Here is a 20019-nt window from a genome sequence, read left to right as displayed (position 1 = left end):
CATTCTTCATCAGAGTAAGCACATACGCCATTTAAATCTAAAGCATCAAATGAGCGCATAAGCACTAGTCATTTAAATCCAGAGCAAAATTCTATATAACATATACTTAAACCAATTACAATTTTCAAAATCCAGAGGAGCCTGATGCGTCAAACTCGGATGGGTCAGAATGAACCTGGCACCACTTTTGTGCTGCCTTCCCTATTAGTTGGTTGCATGTATAGTCCATTGGTGCATGTCCAGTCCCTGGGGCCATTTCAGGTTGGAAAAAAGGTGTGGGGGGGAGGTTTAATCCCCCTTTCCTAATGGGCCTAATCCAGATTGGGCCTCATGTGTCTCAGCGTTGTGTTTCTAGTTGGAGACACTTGACTGAAAATACATCTATCTGACCCAATAATGATCTTCTGGCTCAGGTGGAAGACCTGTTCACTTGAATAGCACAGTGAATCTTTATGCTGGGTTAACAGTGGTTCTCAGTGCTGACCAGCTTTGTAAATTCCTGTATGTGGAACTTGTTAGACCAATTCAAGTCCTAAACTTTTTATGGGATTTGTTTCTGAGTACATAGAGTCTAAGTTCTTAGTTACTATATGTACTTGCTTGGGAATAAGTGCTATTGAAATTGGTGGGTTTGTTTTGAAATAAGTGTGTGGTGTTAGTGTGCGGTGTGCAGGATTTACGAACTACTGTTAGACTATCTTCTTTTGTATTAGTTTTGTGTATGATATTGCTTCCTAGTACTCCAACATAGTTCTGTGATCAGAAATGAAGCTCACTTTTCTCTACCCACACAAAGAAAACAAAAAGAACTTTGCTCACCCCAGTGCTGTTTCAAAAGCTGACATTTTAGTGTGTATCCTGTTTTCTAGAGAACTGTGTTATCTACCGGAGTTTCCTGAGGATATTTGCTAGAATAGTTTACTGCTGCATTCATTACATGTGATCTATTTCCATGGTTTGTTCCATTTTTCCCAGTCCATTTTTACCAAAATTATAGATAGTATGAATTGTCTACATATTGAAAAACTTAACTGCACATAACAAAAATCAAGCCATGAGATCCTTTTTTTGTATGATAAATTGAAAATAATAGGTATTTTTGATTGATTATCTTTAAAAAAACCTATAAAGCACTTTATGTGAGAGTGGGGTAGTAGAAAAAGGGCCCATGACTACATTTTAGTAATTTAAATTGAAAATGAAGGTGATTTTGATAAAACAATAAACAATATGACTTTATTTCTAAGGATATGGATGGAGATAGTATCTTCCACCAAAAAATCTATTAAATATAGTTTGTTACTTAAAATACCAGCAGTTCAGTCTGTATGCTTTCAGAAGCATATTTCCCAGTCTAGAAGCAGACTGAGTTCCATAACTTACTCACTAGAGCATATTATCCACTCAGTTCCCATACGTCATTCTTGTATCCATTACCTGAGGATGTATGCATGTGTGACAGAGTTGTTGTTATAAATCCTACCTGTGTGAACAAGTAAGATTCCGGTTCCTTGGTACGCTAATACAGTGGAACAGTTACAGTAGGGCTGGTAAGCGAGGAGGTAGAGCAGGTTCAGATGATGGGTACAGTACATAGGGCAGGTAATCCAGTAGAATTAAAATACCATGCAACTTTGTTTGCTGTTCTTTTTAATATTTAGCTTATTTGTGGCAGCTACCATAGGCCTGCTGCAAAATCTTCTATCCCTTCTCCCTGCCTCTGCCCCAAATCTTAATAACACCTAGGTCTCTGTTTTAGATTTCGTGTCCTAGTACTTCATGGTTGTAGATGTCCGCCCAATTTCTCTGGCCCAAGTTGAACTCTGTATCACTATAAAATCATGATTGAAATTATCATGTGTTGTCTTCACACTTTGTTTTTCAGATGGTATCATGGAAAGCTTGACAGAACAATTGCAGAAGAACGTCTTCGACAAGCAGGGAAACCTGGAAGTTACCTTATTCGAGAGAGCGATCGGAGGCCTGGATCATTTGTACTTTCATTCCTTAGTAAAACAAATGTTGTTAACCACTTTAGGTGAGTGTCTGTGTTTTTAGAATTGGTTCTCTCCATTCATAGCATTTTAAAGGACTGCTTATGAAGCTTAGCATGCCTTTGTATGAAAGTTGGGTGCATACTTTCTTTTTTCACTCAAGTCTTCAAAGGACTGGCACAGCATTTATTAGAGTAGAAGCCATAATATTGCTACAAATGATAGAGGTAGAAGAAGGTAGTAAGTACAGGGGCTGTGGATTTCAGGGGCAGCATGATACATTTAACCTAGTGCTTTTTGGACTTTGTGCCTTCAAACGTACTCTCTCCACATTGGTTCATTTGTTGCTGAAGCCCTGTTTATGATGAAGACTCACATTTTTTCCTAGGGTACTCTTGGTTTATGCAGAGCACTAGTCAGGTTCAGGCAACCTCACTGCTGCTTTCCTAACATAAGAATGTACCTTGAAAAATACTCTGGTGTTGCAAATGAATGTGCACTTGCCAGGATTGTGCCTTTTTACAATCCCCACCTTTTCTGTTACCCCTTACATCTCAGAGGAAGATGTAGAACCAAAAGGGGCACCTGTTCAGCAAGAGCTGATTCCTTGGCAAACTTCTGTAGCAGTCTAATGGGTAGCCATGGGTTGCCATGAAGCAGCAGAACAAAGTTTGAGTCCAGTGGCACCTTTAAGACGAACAAAGTTTTATTCAAGGTATAAGCTTTCATGTGTAAGCACACTTCTTCAGATACAGTGAAGCAGAATTTCCTCAACCATTACATATAGGAAGAGAGGGGGGGGGGTTAGTTGCCAGGAAGGACTAGTTAGAATCAAGATGCATAAGTAACTGGGCGATTATAGCTGAGATTGGATTGGGCAGTTATTAAGATCTGTGAATGGCAGTAAATTATCATACAAGTACAAGAGTTAGCAAACAGATATGAGAAACTTAGCTGCTCGAGTCCACATTGAACATAGGAAAGTGTGTTTAAAGTGCCCAAATATATAACCAAATAAGGTTCTTCTTGCACGCAGCTGAATGTGTCTGAAGAGATACAGTTGTGCTTTGTTTCTGCTGCCTTGCCACTAAGTAAGTTGTAAGAAGGAGGCAGGGATGGAAGTCTAGAAGTTTTAAGGCATCATGAGGCTGTGTTGTATATGGGTTCATGATTTATACTTTTTTTGTGAGCTGCTTTTTAAGCTCTAGAGAGAACCTGATTTTGTTAAGTACTTGCAATGAAAGCTTACAAAATAAAAAGGAGTAAGGCAACTTTGATAGTTTGCCCACGACTCAGAAGGAAAGTCATGTTTTATTTGGCCCTCAGCCTTATTAAATGTTTATTCTCAGCTGTTTTAATCAGTAAGACACCAGTAGCTCACAATAACTATATTAATTTATTCTGCTTAATTAATAGTCCACCTTTATAATTGAAACTCAACTTATACAATATAGCAATGCAGTGGGAATTTTATAAGACATAAGCATAGTAATAAGTGTGGAATACATAATTAGAAAACAAGGCAATAGCAGTATAAGACATGAAATAAGAAATGCAAAACCCAGATGACAGAAATTAGAAAACAATACAATACAAGAAATGCATACAGTACACAGTGCCATAGAGCACAGGCCTTGTATCTTTCTACAAGTAGGTGGTGGCCAGGTGGCTTCATGTGGTCTTGAAAGAGATGGGTTATCTGGACCCACTTAAATCTGGCCTGGGTTTGGGATGGAAATGACCTTAATTACCCTGACAGATACTCCTTGCTGGGAGAATGACAGGGGAAGAGTGTTTCCCTGTTGATTCTCTTGGACGACCTCTCTCCAGTATTCAATACCATGGTATCCTTCTAGAGATGCTGGTTGAGAGTGGGGGGGGGTGAGTCCACTCTTACTTGAGTGTTGATTCCGGAAGGTGGTGCTGGGGGGTTGCTGCTGGGCCCTATGGCATTTATGCTATGGTGTCCAGCAGGGTTTCATATTTTCTCCTTTTTTTTTTTGGTAAACAAATTTTATTTTCTCAGGAATACAACATGTAAGATTAAATCATTTCATTCTATCAATTGTCTACCCCATTCCCAGTTCCTCCCCTCCCTCCAATGGCTTCCCACAATGCTTCCACCCCTGCTCCAAATTACTTCATATCATCAACAATATCAGTTTCTTATCATTACAATCTAAAGATAACATCATTTGACTTAATATTGATCTAAACATATTAAGTTTTGTTTCACATCCCAGTTCTTTTCCAGATATATTTTAAAGTCACTCCATTCTTGAAAAAACACGTCGTCTTCTTTGTTATTCAACTTCTTTGTAATTTTGTCCATCTCTGCCATGAACAGAACTTTTTGTATCCAGTCCTCAATTTCTGGCACTTTCTCTGTTTGGGGTTTCATATTTTCTCCTGTGCTGTTTTAACATCTACACAAAACCACTGGGAGATCATTGGGAGATTTGGTGTAAGGTACCACCAATATACAGATGACACCCAGCTCTGTTTCTCCTTAACACCTGAGTCATGTTGCACTGTGGAAGTCCTGAATAGAGGCCTGGAGACAATAATAGGATGGATAAGGGCCAATAAACTGAAGCCCAGTACAGATAAAACTGAGGTGCTGCTGGTCAATGGCAAAACTCTTGAGGAGTTAGCCTTTCCTGGAGGGGGTTGTAGTACTCCTGAAGAAACAGGTTCATCACTTGGTGGATTCTGGCCTACAGTTAGAGGCCCAGATCTCCTCTGTGGCACATTGTGCCTTTTATCAGCTTCAGCTGATACATGAGCTACGGCCATTTATTGGCAACTATGACCTGGCCATGGTGATCTATGCTCTGATTACATCCAGGTTAGATTATTGTAATATGCTTTACTTGGAGCTGCTCTGAAAACGGTCTGGAAACTTCAGGTTATCTAAAATGCATTAGCCAGGCTATTGTCAGGGGCTGGAAAATATGTACTGGCTACCCATTTGTTCCTGGGAGCAATTTAAAGTGCTGTTTCTTACTTTTAAAGTACTAAATGGCTTGGAGGCAGGGTATTTGAAGGATGGCATCCTCCTATACTGTCCAGCCTGCCAGTTAAGATTTGCCTCACAAGCCCTGTTGTCTGTGCCCCTACTTTCAGAGGTGAGGCAGGAGGCAACCAGAGACAGGACTTTTTCAGTAGTGGACCACCACTAGTAGCATTTCACTGGTGAAATGTGTTTTCCCTTTCCTTTGCGCTGGGCAAAAATGCTTGTTTTCCCAGGCTTTTTAATTAAAGGGTTGATTTGTTTAACACTATTTTCATATGGAAACTGTTATTTTAAGATGTTAGTAATCTTTTTTTATAATCTATTTTTATGCTGGGCTGGGTTTTTAATGCTGAATTTGGATATCATTCAGTTTTTTCTTAAAAAAAAATTGTAAGCTGTGTCAGACGGGTTCCTGGGGAGGTGCCATAAAGTTTTTCCAAGGAAATTAAATAGTCCTCCTGGACAATTCCATTATACTACAGCCTTATTTCCTTTATAAAAATTCCCTCCTGAACAATTCCATTTTATACATTCTACAGAATGATCAAAGTTTGAGAGCCTTCCTGACCTACTTAGGCAGGCCATTGCACAAAGTGGGAGCCACAGTAGAGAATTCTTGGGTCCAGGTTGTTACTGAACTTACCCAAGGGTGGCACCTTCAGCAGACTTTGCTCAGATGAATGCAGCTGTCACATTGGGGTGTATCAGGAGATATGGTTCTTTAGCTATGTGGATTCTTGGCCATGAAGGGCTTTGTACCCAATAACTTGAATTGAGCCTGGAAACTAATTGGTAACTAATGGAGCAACTGAAAAATAATGATGTTGCCAAGCTTCCAATAATAGAGCAGCAGCATTCTGTACCAGCTAGAGTTCCAAGGTTTGCATTGCAAATGGTCCAGTGGATAGATCAGCCAGGTCAATAAAAGGAAGCATCTCCCAGGCTAAATGAAGATTGTACAGTAAAATTTTTTTGCTTCTGAATTAACTTTCTTCTCCAGCAATAATACTGGCTCCATTACGAATGTCCAAAGCTTTTGGTCCAAGAGATGCATTGAAATACTGAAACTATTTGATGGGCTAGGGTGGGGCCGGGGCGTGCCTGATTTTATAAGAGCCATTATCTCAATATTGATGAAAATTGAGTATGGCAGTGCTTTAACAACTACCTCAAAAGGTCTGAAGTTGATAGTGACAGCGAGAATGATTTATGCTCAGTTTTGGAAGACAGAAAAGGTACCAGAGGTTGAAGAATGGATACAAAAAGTTCTGTTCATGGCACAAATGGATAAGATTACAAAAAAACTGAATAACAAAGAAGACGATGAGTTTTTTGGAGAATGGAATGATTTTAAAATTTATCTGGAAAAGAACTGGGATGTGAAACAAAACTTAATATGTTTAGATCAATATTAAGTCAAACGATGTTATCTTTAGATTGTAATGATGAAAAACTGATATTGTTGATTATATGAAGTAATTTGGAGCAGGGGTGGAAGCATTGTGGGAAGCCATTGGAGGGAGGGGAGGAACTGGGAATGGGGTAGACAATTGATAGAATGAAATGTTTTATATGTTGTATTCCTGAGAAAATAAAATTTGTTTACTAAAAGGTCTGAAGTTGCACAAGCCATATGAACGATATGAAAACCACCACCAAATGATTAAAAAACAACAAAAACAAATCCTCTGCTGAACTCAGGCAAGCTGTAGTGCTTAACAGTACTGTTATAAAATGCTGCTCAGCATTTTTACTGAGTAAAATGAAGTGTTAATGTGAACCATGCAGTTGTGAACTATGCAGAATCTGTCCAGGATAAATGCAGTTAGCTTTTCCCTATCTGTCTCTCCTCTTGTGTGTACCCCCTTGCTCTGTCCTCTAAGCAGCACTCGAGCCCTAGCACTTAGAGCTTTTGGTGCATGCAGGATCCAACAGTTCCCATGTATACCAGGAGCCATAAGAAGTGAAACTGGAGCTGCTTCAGAGACTGGGCTGGTAGCTCCAGCCTTATGTCACATGCTGCATGAAAAAGTTCTGATGGTTAACATTGGCTCATGAGCTGTAGTTTGGATACCTTTGTTCGACTGCTCCTGTAAGATTTATACCATGTTTTAAAAAACTAATGTGCAGAGTGGATTAGCACTGAAATATCTCTTTGAATTTATTTATATAATCTTGTTAAAGTGTTTCTAATGTTTGGTTATCTTCCTCAACAGGATTATTGCTATGTGTGGTGATTATTACATTGGTGGACGACGGTTTTCTTCACTTTCTGACCTGATAGGTTACTACAGCCATGTGTCTTGTTTGCTTAAGGGGGAAAAATTATTGTTTCCAGTAGCACCTCCAGAGGTATGTTATTTAAAAAATCCTGTTTTCTGCCTTTTTGTAAAAATTGATCTTTATTAAAAAATACTTGTTTGATTTTGATATTAACAATAGTGTTAAGTCAGTAACTAATTTTATGCTATTAAACACCTTAGACGTCTTGTGTAAGTGAGGGGGTATGTAAGTGATTTCTTTTTATATGTTTTGTAATTATAGAGGGTATTGTGACATTTTTTGCACGGAAGGGAATCTAAGATTAAATACCAGGTTCAGAAGACTTTGGAACAAAGTCACCCATTTTCTTCCCTACGTGGATGACTGTAGAATAGGAAAGACTACATTTTGCTGGGCCCCAAGTATCATGGGGTATCACTTCCCCTTGCTTCCGCCTGTGAAAGAAGGCAGGTGCTGTGGAGAAGGGAACTACAGTCTTCTAACACCCCCCAGCAGTGTTGTAACCCATGTATTTTCCTTTGTTACTACCTCTCAGTTCTGCAAGGATTAAAACTGTGGTGGTGGTGGTGGAGGAATACGTATCAAATTTGATTCTATCAGGATCACAAGAAAAGGGCAGGACGCACATTCCTTGTGTTCTGGGTCTTTTTGAGTGCTTAAGAGCTGTGGAGGGTTGGTGGAAATTGTAAAGGAGACCTGTGATAGATGTCATTTACACTTGCTGTAAATGTCAGCAATTTAAACTTCATGCTATAACCATTTCAGTAATACTCTGTTGAACCATGAACATAATGATAAAAATATGCATGCAGCAAGGTAGTACTGTACTTATTTTCCCAGCAAAACTGTTTTGCTCTATTGCTAGTGAAAAATGCACAACAAATTCATGCCAATGTCTACAGTTATTATTTTCATGTGTTCTTACTAGAGACATAATCCAATAAACTGCTTAGTCTGTCCAAAATGCAAAACAGGTTCCACTTTTAAAAATTAACCTGAACTGCAAAGACTTCTGTTTAATTCTGCCCTGAATGATGAATAAGCAACTGGAAGCTCTCATTTGAGATGTTGAAGAGATTAACAGTGCAATCCTAAAAAGGGCTACTCAGCATCCTACTCAAGCCTATTCAGTGAAGCTTACTTCTAGCAAAGTGTTCTTAGAATTGCTCTGCTAGACTCCAGCCAGATGAAAATGTTGGCATTACTAAAGCAATCATCAGCTTGAGTTCTTGTCTTGCTACAAACCAGTCAGTAAAAATTCAGAGTCTAGTTAGTACATTGGGTCTTCTGTATCTTGTCTTGAAGCCGCATTGCTGGCATTGCAATTCAGATCTGTAGTCCTATTCCATAACAGAACACCTGTGTTTTTTATAGCCAGTAGAGGACCGCAGGAGAGTCCGAGCCATTTTGCCATATACTAAAGTGCCAGAAACAGATGAAATAAGGTATAGTTGATAATACTTACAAATACTCTGCATGGTGACTTGGGAGCAACATTAAACATGTTCTTGTGTTTTAAAAAAGGTTTATTAATATTTATAAAAGAGTTAAAGTGGCAGTGAGCACTATAATAATTTCTTTATAATTTAAAACTACCTTGTAAGCTACTTTAGTATTATAACAAAGTATGAGTCCAGTGACACCTTTAAGACCAACAAAGTTTTATTCATAGAATGAGCTTTCATGTGCATGCACACTTCCTCAAATACAGTGTGAGTACACACGAAAGCTCATACCTTGAATAAAATCCTGTTGGTCTTAAAGGTGCCACTGGACTCAAACTTTGTTCTACTGCTTCAGACCAACACGGTTACCCACTGGATCTATCTTTTAGTATTATAATTTTCTGTTTCAGTGGAGTATTCATTTCTGGGCACAAAATAAGTTCAAGAACAAAGAGATTATTAAAGATTACAAGAAATGAATGACCTGCTAGCTGATCTAATAATAAGTGGCTGCCCAAGAAAGCAAGCCATTCACAGACAAGTTAGGAGGTTACTGCATATTTTGGGATACTGTCCAGGTATGCAGAAAAACCTGAATTTGTAAAGTAACTAAAAGAAAAAGAACACTCCCCCCCCCAAAAAAAAACCCCAGGCTTGATCTGTTCATGGAGTACAGAATTTTGAGAGTTGTCATGAGTGAAAGAAAGAGGCAAGGGATTATTTTGATAAAGCACCTGAGATTATATAGATTACTGAAGAAGCAGATTTGTTGTAGGAGAGGGTTTCCAGATGCACCCCCCCCCCAAAGTGTTAAATATTTTAAAAGATTGGGTCATCATTTCAAAATATTGGCAATGCCAAAGCAGTCAGCTGTAGTTGTAACTGTCTACAATGCAGCTATTCCATTTTTCATGCAGCTGTTCCATTTCTTCACGCTACCTGGTATTTGTACATGATGTTTGCTGGAATAGTGTTGGTGCTATCAGTTTATTCTTCATTTCAAGAGTGGGTTTACTGCACAAGAAAATTAATTCCAGCAGCTTTGGTTACTGGTGTAAAAAGCTGTGTCAAAAGCAGCATAATTTAGATTTAGCAGTAGTGAGCTACTTGGTTTAGTAAAAACTGACTGATGCATAATAGAAGTTCATAAATTTATGAATGGATGGAGAAACCAAATAGATATAATATATAAAGGGTTTTTTGTGCGTTTGTGCTGCTCGAGGATAACACTTCATACATTTGAGGTAGAAGACACCAATCTATAAAAACCTATACTTCAATAAACTTGTTAGCTTTTAAGGTGCCATGAGAATAATTACAATAATCTCTCTAGCAACCTCTGGAGTTAGTGCTGGATTTGACAGCTTGTTGTTTTACCTGGCTGGAATTACTACTACTACTACTACTACTACTACTACTACTACTACTACTACTACTACTTCTGAGGTGAAGCTCATCGGTAAAAGAATCTAGGGACCAGTGTTTTTAGGACCCTTGCTTTGACCAAGAATCTCTCTCTCTTTTTTAAATTGTTAATTTACACTGTAAGAAGTGTATAGACTGAAGTAGCCCAGTATGTCTGCCTGGAAAAACTAATCGTACAAAGCTGACTGTTTAAAATAGAAGCCTGCAGTCATACTCAAACTTGCATGGAAGTCAGATCTAAATGCAGTGTGATTTACTTCTACGTAAATATGCACAGGATTGCAGTGAAAGTTTTTAAATTGTGAGCTACTGTCTTCTGAATGAGACCATTGTACTTTTGAAGTAAATGCTAGAAACATAAGTATTAACTGTAGAACTGCCTCAGCTGCTTCCCTCAATGTTTACTAGTGCTTTTGGGGAAAGACTGACTTTTGCTTGCCTTTGTTTAGAAGATCTTTTCTTCAGTTATCCTTTTGTTCACTTATCCTTTTGTAACTGTCAGAAGTGTGCATTTGATGTCTAGAGTTATGTAAAAATGTTTGATTAATTTAGGCTGCCAAACTGTTGGTTTAACTGGAACTGTGTCATAATCTTAATTACCTCTAGCTTCCTTAAAGGAGACATGTTTATTGTCCACAATGAATTAGAAGATGGATGGATGTGGGTTACAAACCTACGTACAGATGAACAGGGGCTTATAGTAGAAGACTTAGTGGAGGAAGTGGTAAGTCACTTTATGCAAGCCATACTTGAACACTCAATTTAAAAAAACAAACTCAAAATATTCTGTGTACTTGACACTTTAAAATACTGATCAAATGTAACTGACTTTGCAATTCTGCATTACTCCTGTCTCTCACACAGGAGTTCATATACGTTTTGTTTTGCCTGTTGTGTTGGGGTATATATGCTAGCATTTTAAACTTTCATTCTAAATCCAGCTTCCAGTAATAGCATAAGGGGTGAGTTATTTGTCTGAGGGAGGGGAAAATTAACAAAACCCAGTATTTTTCCTCCCTCCCTCCCTCCTTCCTTCCTTCCTTCCTGGGAGAGAACTTGAAACGTGATACTGGTTTTATGTTCCATGGGTCTATTATCTTTAATCAGGGTATGCATCAGTATTAGGTGAGATCCGAGACACAGGGAGACATGGGTAATCAAAATTTCCACAGAGCTGTTATAAACATAGAAGCAAATATAGAGGACTTATTCTAGGATGGGGATGAAAGTGGAAGGGTTGAGTCAATATTAGGGATGGGCACAAACCCAAAAAAGCAGTTCAAGGTTCAGAGTGGCCCCCGAAGCAACCCAAAAGGGCCCCACCCAAACCAAGTTGCTCTGGTGAGTTTGGTTCCCCCTTTCTCCTGGCTGCAGCAAGCTGCGGCTGGGTGAACGGGAGCAGGGGAGCAGGGATCGCCCTGGAATGGCCTTCCCTTCCACCATGTCTGCTGATCAGCTGTTAAGTTTAAATGGCTGGCAGGGGGGAAGCAAAACCAAAGGGTTAAATGGCTACCAGGACCCTGACCCTACACCATTCAGCTGTCAGGTTTAAATGGCTGGCCCTGAACAGCCAAAATGAACTGGCCACAAGTTTGGTAAATGTTTGGGGAAGGCATATTCCCCAAACATTGATTCACAAACTCTGAACAGGCCCAAATTCAGCCTGAGTTTTGGTTTGTGAACTGGCTTGTGCTCATCTAGTCAGTATCTTTTTAAGTTTTCAAATAATAAGCCAGATGAATTGTACTCTCTGTTGGAGGCATTTTTGCAGTACCATGCTGCCCAGTTTACGGTTTGGCATGCTTTTAGTGAAAAGATGAAAATTTGATAGCAGTCTGTATTTCTAACTCAGGTTGTTTCTGGAGGTTGAGAGCAAACTTTTCTCAGTTGCATGCTTGTTTCCTTGAACAAACCTAATAATATTGCTGAGTGTTAAAATATTAATCAACATTTATGACTATCAATCAACAACAAAGCATAGTCTACATATGTGTGTGTGTGTGTGTATTGCTGTTATGTCAGAACTGACTTATAGAGACCCCATAGGGTAAGGCAAGAGATGTTCAGAGATGGTTTGCCATTGCCTTCCTCTGTGTAATGACCCTGATGTTCATTGGTTATTTAAAAGTTTGGAATATCTGCTCTCTTATTAATAGAGTCTCAGCACAGAATTTGGTCACTTTAGAGGTGGTCTCATTGGCATTCTCTGTAGGGAGGAGATATGCATAGAATTTTTCAGATCTTCCTGGCACTTGGATAGAATAGGGGTTAGATAAGTGGAAGTATAATATCAAATATTAAAGCTGTTCAAATTGCAGAATTATTTTTAATATTTAATAAAGCATTGCGTGAACTTTAGAAAATGATTTCTTGTGTTGCCTTGCTTTATTCTTAAAGTGTGTGGTATGTTTTCATTAGGGCCGTGAAGAAGATCCACATGAAGGAAAGATGTAAGTTTTGATAAAATGAAAGCATGTTTTGTGGTGCAAATCTATGACAGACCTTAATATCTGAAGAGGTATTCTTTTAGAATTCTTAATTTATGAAGAGTAAAATTCCAGAGAGTACCGTGCATCTTGAGCATTATACTACAGGAATTTTGATATGCTTTGTAAATATGACATGGACCACAAATCAGTGTTATTGCTGAGTCATAAAAGGCTAGTGTTGTTGAGGTAACAAACAGGACAGTCAGTATATGTAATCACAACATGAGTCCATCTGTGAATTCTTAAATTTGTAGATCGGAGCCATGGACGAACAAGACAGATCTTTCTACAAACTCAGAAGAGCCCCAGGTTTGCAGAAGAGTCTGAAACTTGCTACCATGCAACTTTCATGACTTGTCTGGTCCCAGCTACTCTCTGCTATTCAATAGGTGCCACCACATGAGAGCTAGTGTGGTGTAGTGGTTAAGAGTTTCAGGCTAGGATTTGGAAGACCCAGGTTCACATACGTACTCCCATAAAAGCTGACTGGGTGACCTTGGACCAGTCGCACACTCTCAGACTAACCTATCTCACAGGGTTGTTGGGAGGATAAAATGGAAGAGGAGAGAATGGTGTAAGCCAGTTTGAGTCCCCATTGTGGAGAAAGGTAGGGTATAAATGAAGTTAAAAAAAATAAATGTGGTGGAAGATGGTCTGATGGTTGGGAAATAGGAAAGGAAGCAAGGAAAGGCAGGAGCATATGGTGGCTGTCAGGAGGAGAGAAAGAGAAAATAGTGTGAGGAATGGGGAAATGAGATGCCCCTCACAAGTCCTTGTGGGTAGCCCACAGTTCAACTGGGACTGGTGGCTGACATCATACAACTGGGCCTGGCACTGCGCAGTTGATCTGGGTAGCTGTCACTGGGCAACTCAGCCAGAGTTTTTCCCAGCTGCTGGGGGAGGGAGAGAAAGCAAGCCTGGGATTGCTTTGTTAAGTTCTGCCCATGATAGTTTTGAGAATAATATGGACAATTTAGAAAACTGTGAGGATCATACAAGTTTTAGAAAGTAAATCCTATAAAGATAAGAATAGGATATATTAGCTGCATAAGAGGGATGTACCTGCAATATTGAAGTGTTTCCCAAACATACAAGAAAAGTTTAGTGGACAGGTTGCTAGTGTATTGAAAGGAATTTCACAGGTAGTTGATGTGGAAAATAACTCCAGCCTTTGAGTTCTACCTACCAGATCTTGCTAGAATGGCAAAAAAAAAAATTACTACCCAATCTATATAGATTATCTGTTTCAGATTGTTCTAATGATATAGCTATTTCTACATGAGACTTTTCTGATCACTTTGGCACTTAAAGAGATAGGTGGGAATTTGCAACAAAATGTTGGGACATTTTTCCAGTTTGCCAGCTAAATGTCTTCTCCACCCACCTATCTCCTGCCATCTCTGCCTTCCCCTGCCCCTACCTGCTGCTATCACCATCACCGTACACATTATCTTGCAACTGCTATGTTGCCTCCTGCTGAGTTTAATGGTGTTATTTTTATTTTGTAAACTGGCTTAGGCAGGTTCCCACTCGAAGTAGTATAAACACTTTCTAAATAAGAAATAAATAATTTTAAAATGCCCAATTATGATGTTGATTGTGATATCATAACATCTTGGCATTTTTTAAAAATTGAGTTGTGATGTCCTGTGATAGAGAAGCAGACACTACTTCTCTTGTTTTGATTCTTTTAAAAAACATTTTTGAACTTTTGGATTTTTCTGCAAGGTTGGGTTTCCCCCCAAATTAGTAAATACATACCCCTTTTGTCTGTACATAGCATTTTTGTGTGCAGTTTTTGAACACGCTCTGGAGTTATAAAATCATATGAATAATTCTTAGGTAATAGAGTACTATCATTCAAATAAACTGGAATCTATTTCTAATATTTCCTAATTTATCCAATTCTTTAAGCTGGTTCCATGGGAAGATCTCCAAACAAGAGGCTTACAGCTTGCTGATGACAGGTACTTGTACTGTGCTCAGAATGTACTGTATAAATGGCTGTGCTCCTTTTCAATTGATTGCATTAACAGATTGCAGAAGAATTAGTGGGATCGTCATAATATGGTTATGGTAAATGCCTCAAACAAAAGTAAATATATACATAATACGAATCTTAGATGGTGTATTGTAAAGTGTATTGTTTTGGTAAAGGTATACCTTCAATGTTACACTATACTTGTCAACATGTGAGAATTCATTTCATGCATCACATAGCCTTGGCATATGTTCTTTTAGAAAAGATTCCTATAATTCATAATTTCAAGGAAGAAGAAACTATTGGTTAGAACACTCCGAGAAGATATCAGTGGATCATGTCTGTCTTTATAGGAACACATAATGTGGGGAATGAATTTGTGCAAGTGACTGAATTTCCTTGTGTGCATGCCAAATTCCAGCTGAGTTCAATTAAACTATTATATTGACACTGAGAAGACAAATTATTGGTGATGAGCTAAGTGCCTGTTTTTTTCCAATCAGTTGGTCAGGTGTCAAGTTTTCTTGTGAGACCGTCTGATAATACACCTGGAGATTATTCTCTCTACTTTCGGACAAGCGAAAACATACAACGTTTTAAAATATGCCCAACACCGAACAACCAGTTTATGATGGGGGGCAGGTACTATAACAGGTAAGTTGTAGACTAACTTTAACTTTCTGCAAGCTCAATGCTGTTGTGGGTATCAGTATTTGTTGTCGGCTTGGTACACATTTATTATAATTTTTTTGTGTGTGTTTAAACCAGTGAAAAGCAAATTATTCTTAGTTGCAAATTCAAGAAGTTCAGCATTTGGCATGTTTGGATCTAGTGAAATTGGAGTTGGATCTATTAAATGAATAAGAATGTATGTTCTTTTGGATCCCAGTAGGGATAAACTGTAAAGAAGGCATGGCCTGCTAAAAGAAGGAGTCCTTTACTAGGAAAAATACCCCTATATTTCTAAAAAGTAAATAATTTTTCTTTTTGCTTTATGATATAGTAAATTTGTGTCGAACATAGTTCTTAATGTGAGAAGTAAGAGGGAATCTTAAGATGATGAGTGTACTGATACGTGCCTATCTTTAAATGCAAGTTCTAACTAAAAGACATGATGATCTATAGCATAATGTGTTTGAACACCTCTTCTTAGTAGGGCTGAGTTTAGCCCCCTCTTCCAAAGATGATGGCTGTTGCCTAACTCACAGATGATGGAATTTGTCATACCTGATTGTCCAGAACCAGGGCATTTTTATCCATCCCAACCGAGAATTTCTCTCGCTTCCAGCTTGGCTTCTGAGTGGTTAGAGATCCTGCAGCTGGTGTGGCTGAGAAAGTATCAAGTTCTCCTAGCTGAAAAGTTCATTGGACTGTCATAGGAACTTCAAGTGGAAGATGGTATGAGGCTAAACAGTTGGATCCTTTTGCATATCCCAATACAAGCTACTTGAATACCTTCTTCATTAATTCTGTCTGGCCCCCAGACATCCTCATTGAAAATCCAGCTAGCAGCAGTTTCAGCCTTTACGAAGGTAAATTGTCTTTCGCCCATTCTCTAGTTGTCTAGTTTATTAGGGGTATGGCAATAGAAGCCTCCCGTTTGACAACCTTGACATAATTCCAAGAAGTTATGTTATTGATATAGCAAAAGAAATCCTATTCCATAGGACTGGATTTGTATAATTTTACATAGTGAGAGAAGAGTTAAAAACAGCAACTTCTATGTTCCTAGAGTTGGAGCCATTTTGAATTACAATGTGTAGGGGTTTTTTTTAACCATAATATTTTATTAGGTTTCAACATAAAACATATCGAATACATACAGGTTGATGTGTAGTTGATAGATATAATAACTTATGGATGAACCTGAAGGTGTGCTTAATGCTTATTTTGGACTGACACATTCAAATATAACTTTCCAATTGTGGTATCATGGTAGTTTACCTAAACTTTTTGCCTCTCCATTCCCCTCCTTCCAAAGGAGACAGTTAAATTATTGATTGTAATAATTTTTGGCAGAAAAAAAATTACTATTTCATTGTCTGTTTTTTAAACTTTATAGCTTTCTGTTTGACTCTGGGTGGGGGCAAGAAGATTCAAAATGAAACTTGATTACTTTGGGAATTTTGTTACCTTTTCACAGATTATAGTTTTTTATTGGGAAAAATATTTATAATTTTGTTATTAATCATGATAAATTGTCCCAGGATTTTAAAGAATTGAACACTTCATAATCAGAGTAAAATAAACTAAAAATATGAAGAAGAAAGAAGACTTCTAAGGAGAAATCAAATGATAAATTGATATTACATAGGGCAATTAGTTCCAGAATGGTTAGGTTACAACTGGCAAGAATTGTGTTGTGCTAAAAATATGATAACATTAAATTGTTGCAACACTAAAATACCATCTTTTAATTTCTCTTTACCATGGGATATGTTTAACCTTGTTTTATCTTAAAAACCTACTGTACTAATCAGCCATTGAGTTCTAACTAGGGGTGTGAAATTTTCCCCCCCTCCCCCCCCCCCCCCCCCTACCCAGTATCCCAGTATGTTGAATTGGAAGGGGGAAATCAGGTTTCCCAAAAAATCCTGGATTTCAATACCATCAGATCTGGGATTTTTCAGAAATCCTGATTATTATTTTTTTGGGGGGGGGTGGTGTCCCATAGACCTGAAAAGGAAAAATCCCTGGGGGAAAATTGCACACCAGCATCCGTGCCTACGGGGAGCAGTGTGCTCCCTGCGGGCACAACTGATCCTGGGTTGACTTCTCTTGCAGCCTGGTTTAAACCAGGCTGCATGAAAAGCTAGCCAGCCCCAAGCTGAGCTGGCAAGGATTGTCTTCTGCAGCCTTTTTAAAGTTTTAAGGGACTGCAGAAGCCTGACAGACAGCTGCGAGACAGGCGCAATCTGCTCCTGCCTCTTGCTGTTTTCAGGTTTACCAGTAACTTTCAAATATATCTGGGATTTTCTCGAGGTCTTTCCCCCCAGTTTTCCCAAGAAAATCCAGATTCATGTTATCTTAAAAATCTGTTTCTTGGACAGAAGTACAAGTTCTACGTGAGAGATACTGGGCTTAATAATTTCATTTAGTTATTCATTAGTTGTAACCATACTTATAATTAGCTGTAACCATACTTGTTGGGAATGAGAAATGTCTAGCGATGGGGAGGGGTTGTTGGTGAGGATTTTGAAGGGACTTTAGCAGTTTAATGCTTTGCAAGGCCAGTTCAGTTTACAGAAATTGAATTGAGACTTAACTCAGTGCAAACAATTTAACACCTTCAGTAGCGAGCTGTCATGATGAGTGTAGAGTGGGTGTTGAAATGACCTCCTAAGCCAAATAGTAGGATGGGTTTTATCCTATGGATCTGTTACGTTTTCCCTGGATGTTTTCCCTGGGTGTAAGGTATTCTGACTTGATGCAAGAGGCTCTTGTGGCAAAGGAAGGCTCCTGTGCTAGGGGAAAGTGCTGCCATTAGTGGAATGTGTCTGCCCAGATTTCCCCCCCCCCCCATCCATCCTTGCAGGTAACAAAGTCATTGAAGGTGTCACATTATGAAAGGATCATTTGCTGTGTATAAATGATAACGCTTAATCACATTTTAAGTTGGTAACCATATAATCTTCGACATGGTCTCTGTGCTTCACACCCATGGGATCTAGTGCGCACGCGCTGGATCGATCAGTGCTGTAGCAAGCTTTTTTAACGGATTTTCGCACCCAGTCCCTCAGGCATGCGCAGGAACCCCACCGCGCATGCCCAGAGGGCTGGGCGCAGATATCCCGCCAGTATGTTTCTTACCGCCGCGTAGAGTAGACCTCTTCGTCGGTCCGATCGGTTCGCTGTTAGCTTTCGCCTCACAGCTCTTAGGAATTATTTCCAAACTTTCTTTTACTTTAATTTTTGGTTGTTTGTTCTTCAAAAACAGTTTTTTTAAAAAAGAACTTTGTTTTCAGCTGCGGGGGAGTTTGCCTCAGGCCTTCGGGCTACCCCCCCCTCAAACGTTCCCTCTTCTTCTTCGCTTCTTTTATGGAGAAGAAGTGGGGATTTTTCAACAGGTGCAAGGGTTGTGGCAGCAAACTTGCTCTTCCTGACTGTCATACCCTCTGCATTTTTTTTGCCTCGGAGAGTCTCACCATCCAGCGTCCTGTCGTCACTGTGCGCGTTTCTCCAATTGCAAAAAAACTGTGCTGCGCTTCTTAAAGTGGCGCTGCTTGAATCGACCCTTGCTCCTGCCTCAGCGATGGAGGAAAGACCGTCTACATCGACAGCTCCGACATCGAGGCCTGCCTCCGATGTCGACCAACCAACGCCGAAGCTCCCGACATCGAAGGCACAATCATCCGCTTCCACGCCAGTCAAAAAGAAGGCTAAGGCAAGTAAGGATCATAAGTCCATGAAGAAGGGCACTTCCAAGTCCCTGAAGGCGGCGAAGAAGGGGAAGGAAGCAGTGTCTGTACTGGGTGATGCCCCTAAAGTGCCTCCTGCTCCTACGGCAGTATCGATATCGGAGGCCCAAGTCCCTCCACCAATACCGGCCATCCAACTATTGGATTCCCCCATCCAACAAATGGAGCGTCCTTACTCCGACATCGAAACGGTAGAGCTCCTAAGTCATCAAATGGATGCAGAGCCTTCTCCGTCTCCTTCCCCGTTGTCGACATCGACAGTATCGGAAGCTCCCGACATCGATCCACGTCGGCACCGATATACTTCATGCGACGCACAGCGTCACTCTCCACGTTTGGTCTCTCAAGCTGTCGATATCGACAACCGAGACTACAGGGACGGCTCTTGCAGACACGCTACTGCTTTGTCTCCAAGACATCCACAGTCCAGGAGTCGCTCCCCAAGAGTCTTCCTGCCCCCTCCACCACCAATGTTGTGGGTTCAACAACAGTTGAGGTACTTGTACGGGGCTTATCCACCATCCATGCCGTGGTTGACTCCGGCGAGCTATTCTGAGTGGGATCGTTATTCGTCCCATTCTGTTAAATCGAGACCTTCAGCATCTCTGTCACGTCCTCCTGTAGTCGGTCCTTCCCACCATACTCTGGAACCAAGTCGTCCTCTTAACCCTCCAGTCACTCCAACCCCGGTCGTCGTCCAAACTAAACCCATAACTTGTCAACAGGACACTTCGGTCCAGATACCACAACAAGACTCCTCTGACTTCATAGAAGTGGACTCAGATACTGAGGCTTCTGAGGCTCATACCTCTCCTGACCATACATCTCCCAACCAGGATGTCGCTGAGGACTTACCCGTATCCCCATCCGACAGCCTTACATCTTACACAGATCTAGTCAAAAGAATGGCCCACTCTTTAGGCCTCTCTGTTGTCCAGCAACATCCGCAGGCAACGGATGCAGTTTAT

The 20019-nt window shown here is 39.8% G+C and overlaps 1 protein-coding gene across 1 annotated transcript in view; it reads left to right on the top strand.

Moving 5' to 3' along the window:
* RASA1 (RAS p21 protein activator (GTPase activating protein) 1) overlaps positions 1 to 20019 on the top strand; it is a 108982-nt gene that overhangs the window by 37398 nt on the left and 51565 nt on the right. The window contains exons 3-9 of the mRNA XM_015407481.1: positions 1886 to 2038; positions 7227 to 7362; positions 8668 to 8738; positions 10770 to 10887; positions 12582 to 12613; positions 14567 to 14619; positions 15137 to 15287. Of these exons, the coding sequence (XP_015262967.1) occupies positions 1886 to 2038; positions 7227 to 7362; positions 8668 to 8738; positions 10770 to 10887; positions 12582 to 12613; positions 14567 to 14619; positions 15137 to 15287 (714 nt within the window). The remainder of the gene's footprint in view (positions 1 to 1885; positions 2039 to 7226; positions 7363 to 8667; positions 8739 to 10769; positions 10888 to 12581; positions 12614 to 14566; positions 14620 to 15136; positions 15288 to 20019) is intronic.

Source organism: Gekko japonicus, unplaced genomic scaffold, assembly GCF_001447785.1.
Source record: "Gekko japonicus isolate JY-2015 unplaced genomic scaffold, Gekko_japonicus_V1.1 scaffold774, whole genome shotgun sequence".
Classification (NCBI taxonomy): domain Eukaryota; kingdom Metazoa; phylum Chordata; class Lepidosauria; order Squamata; family Gekkonidae; genus Gekko; species Gekko japonicus.
This window is presented reverse-complemented; position numbering and strand designations above follow the sequence as displayed.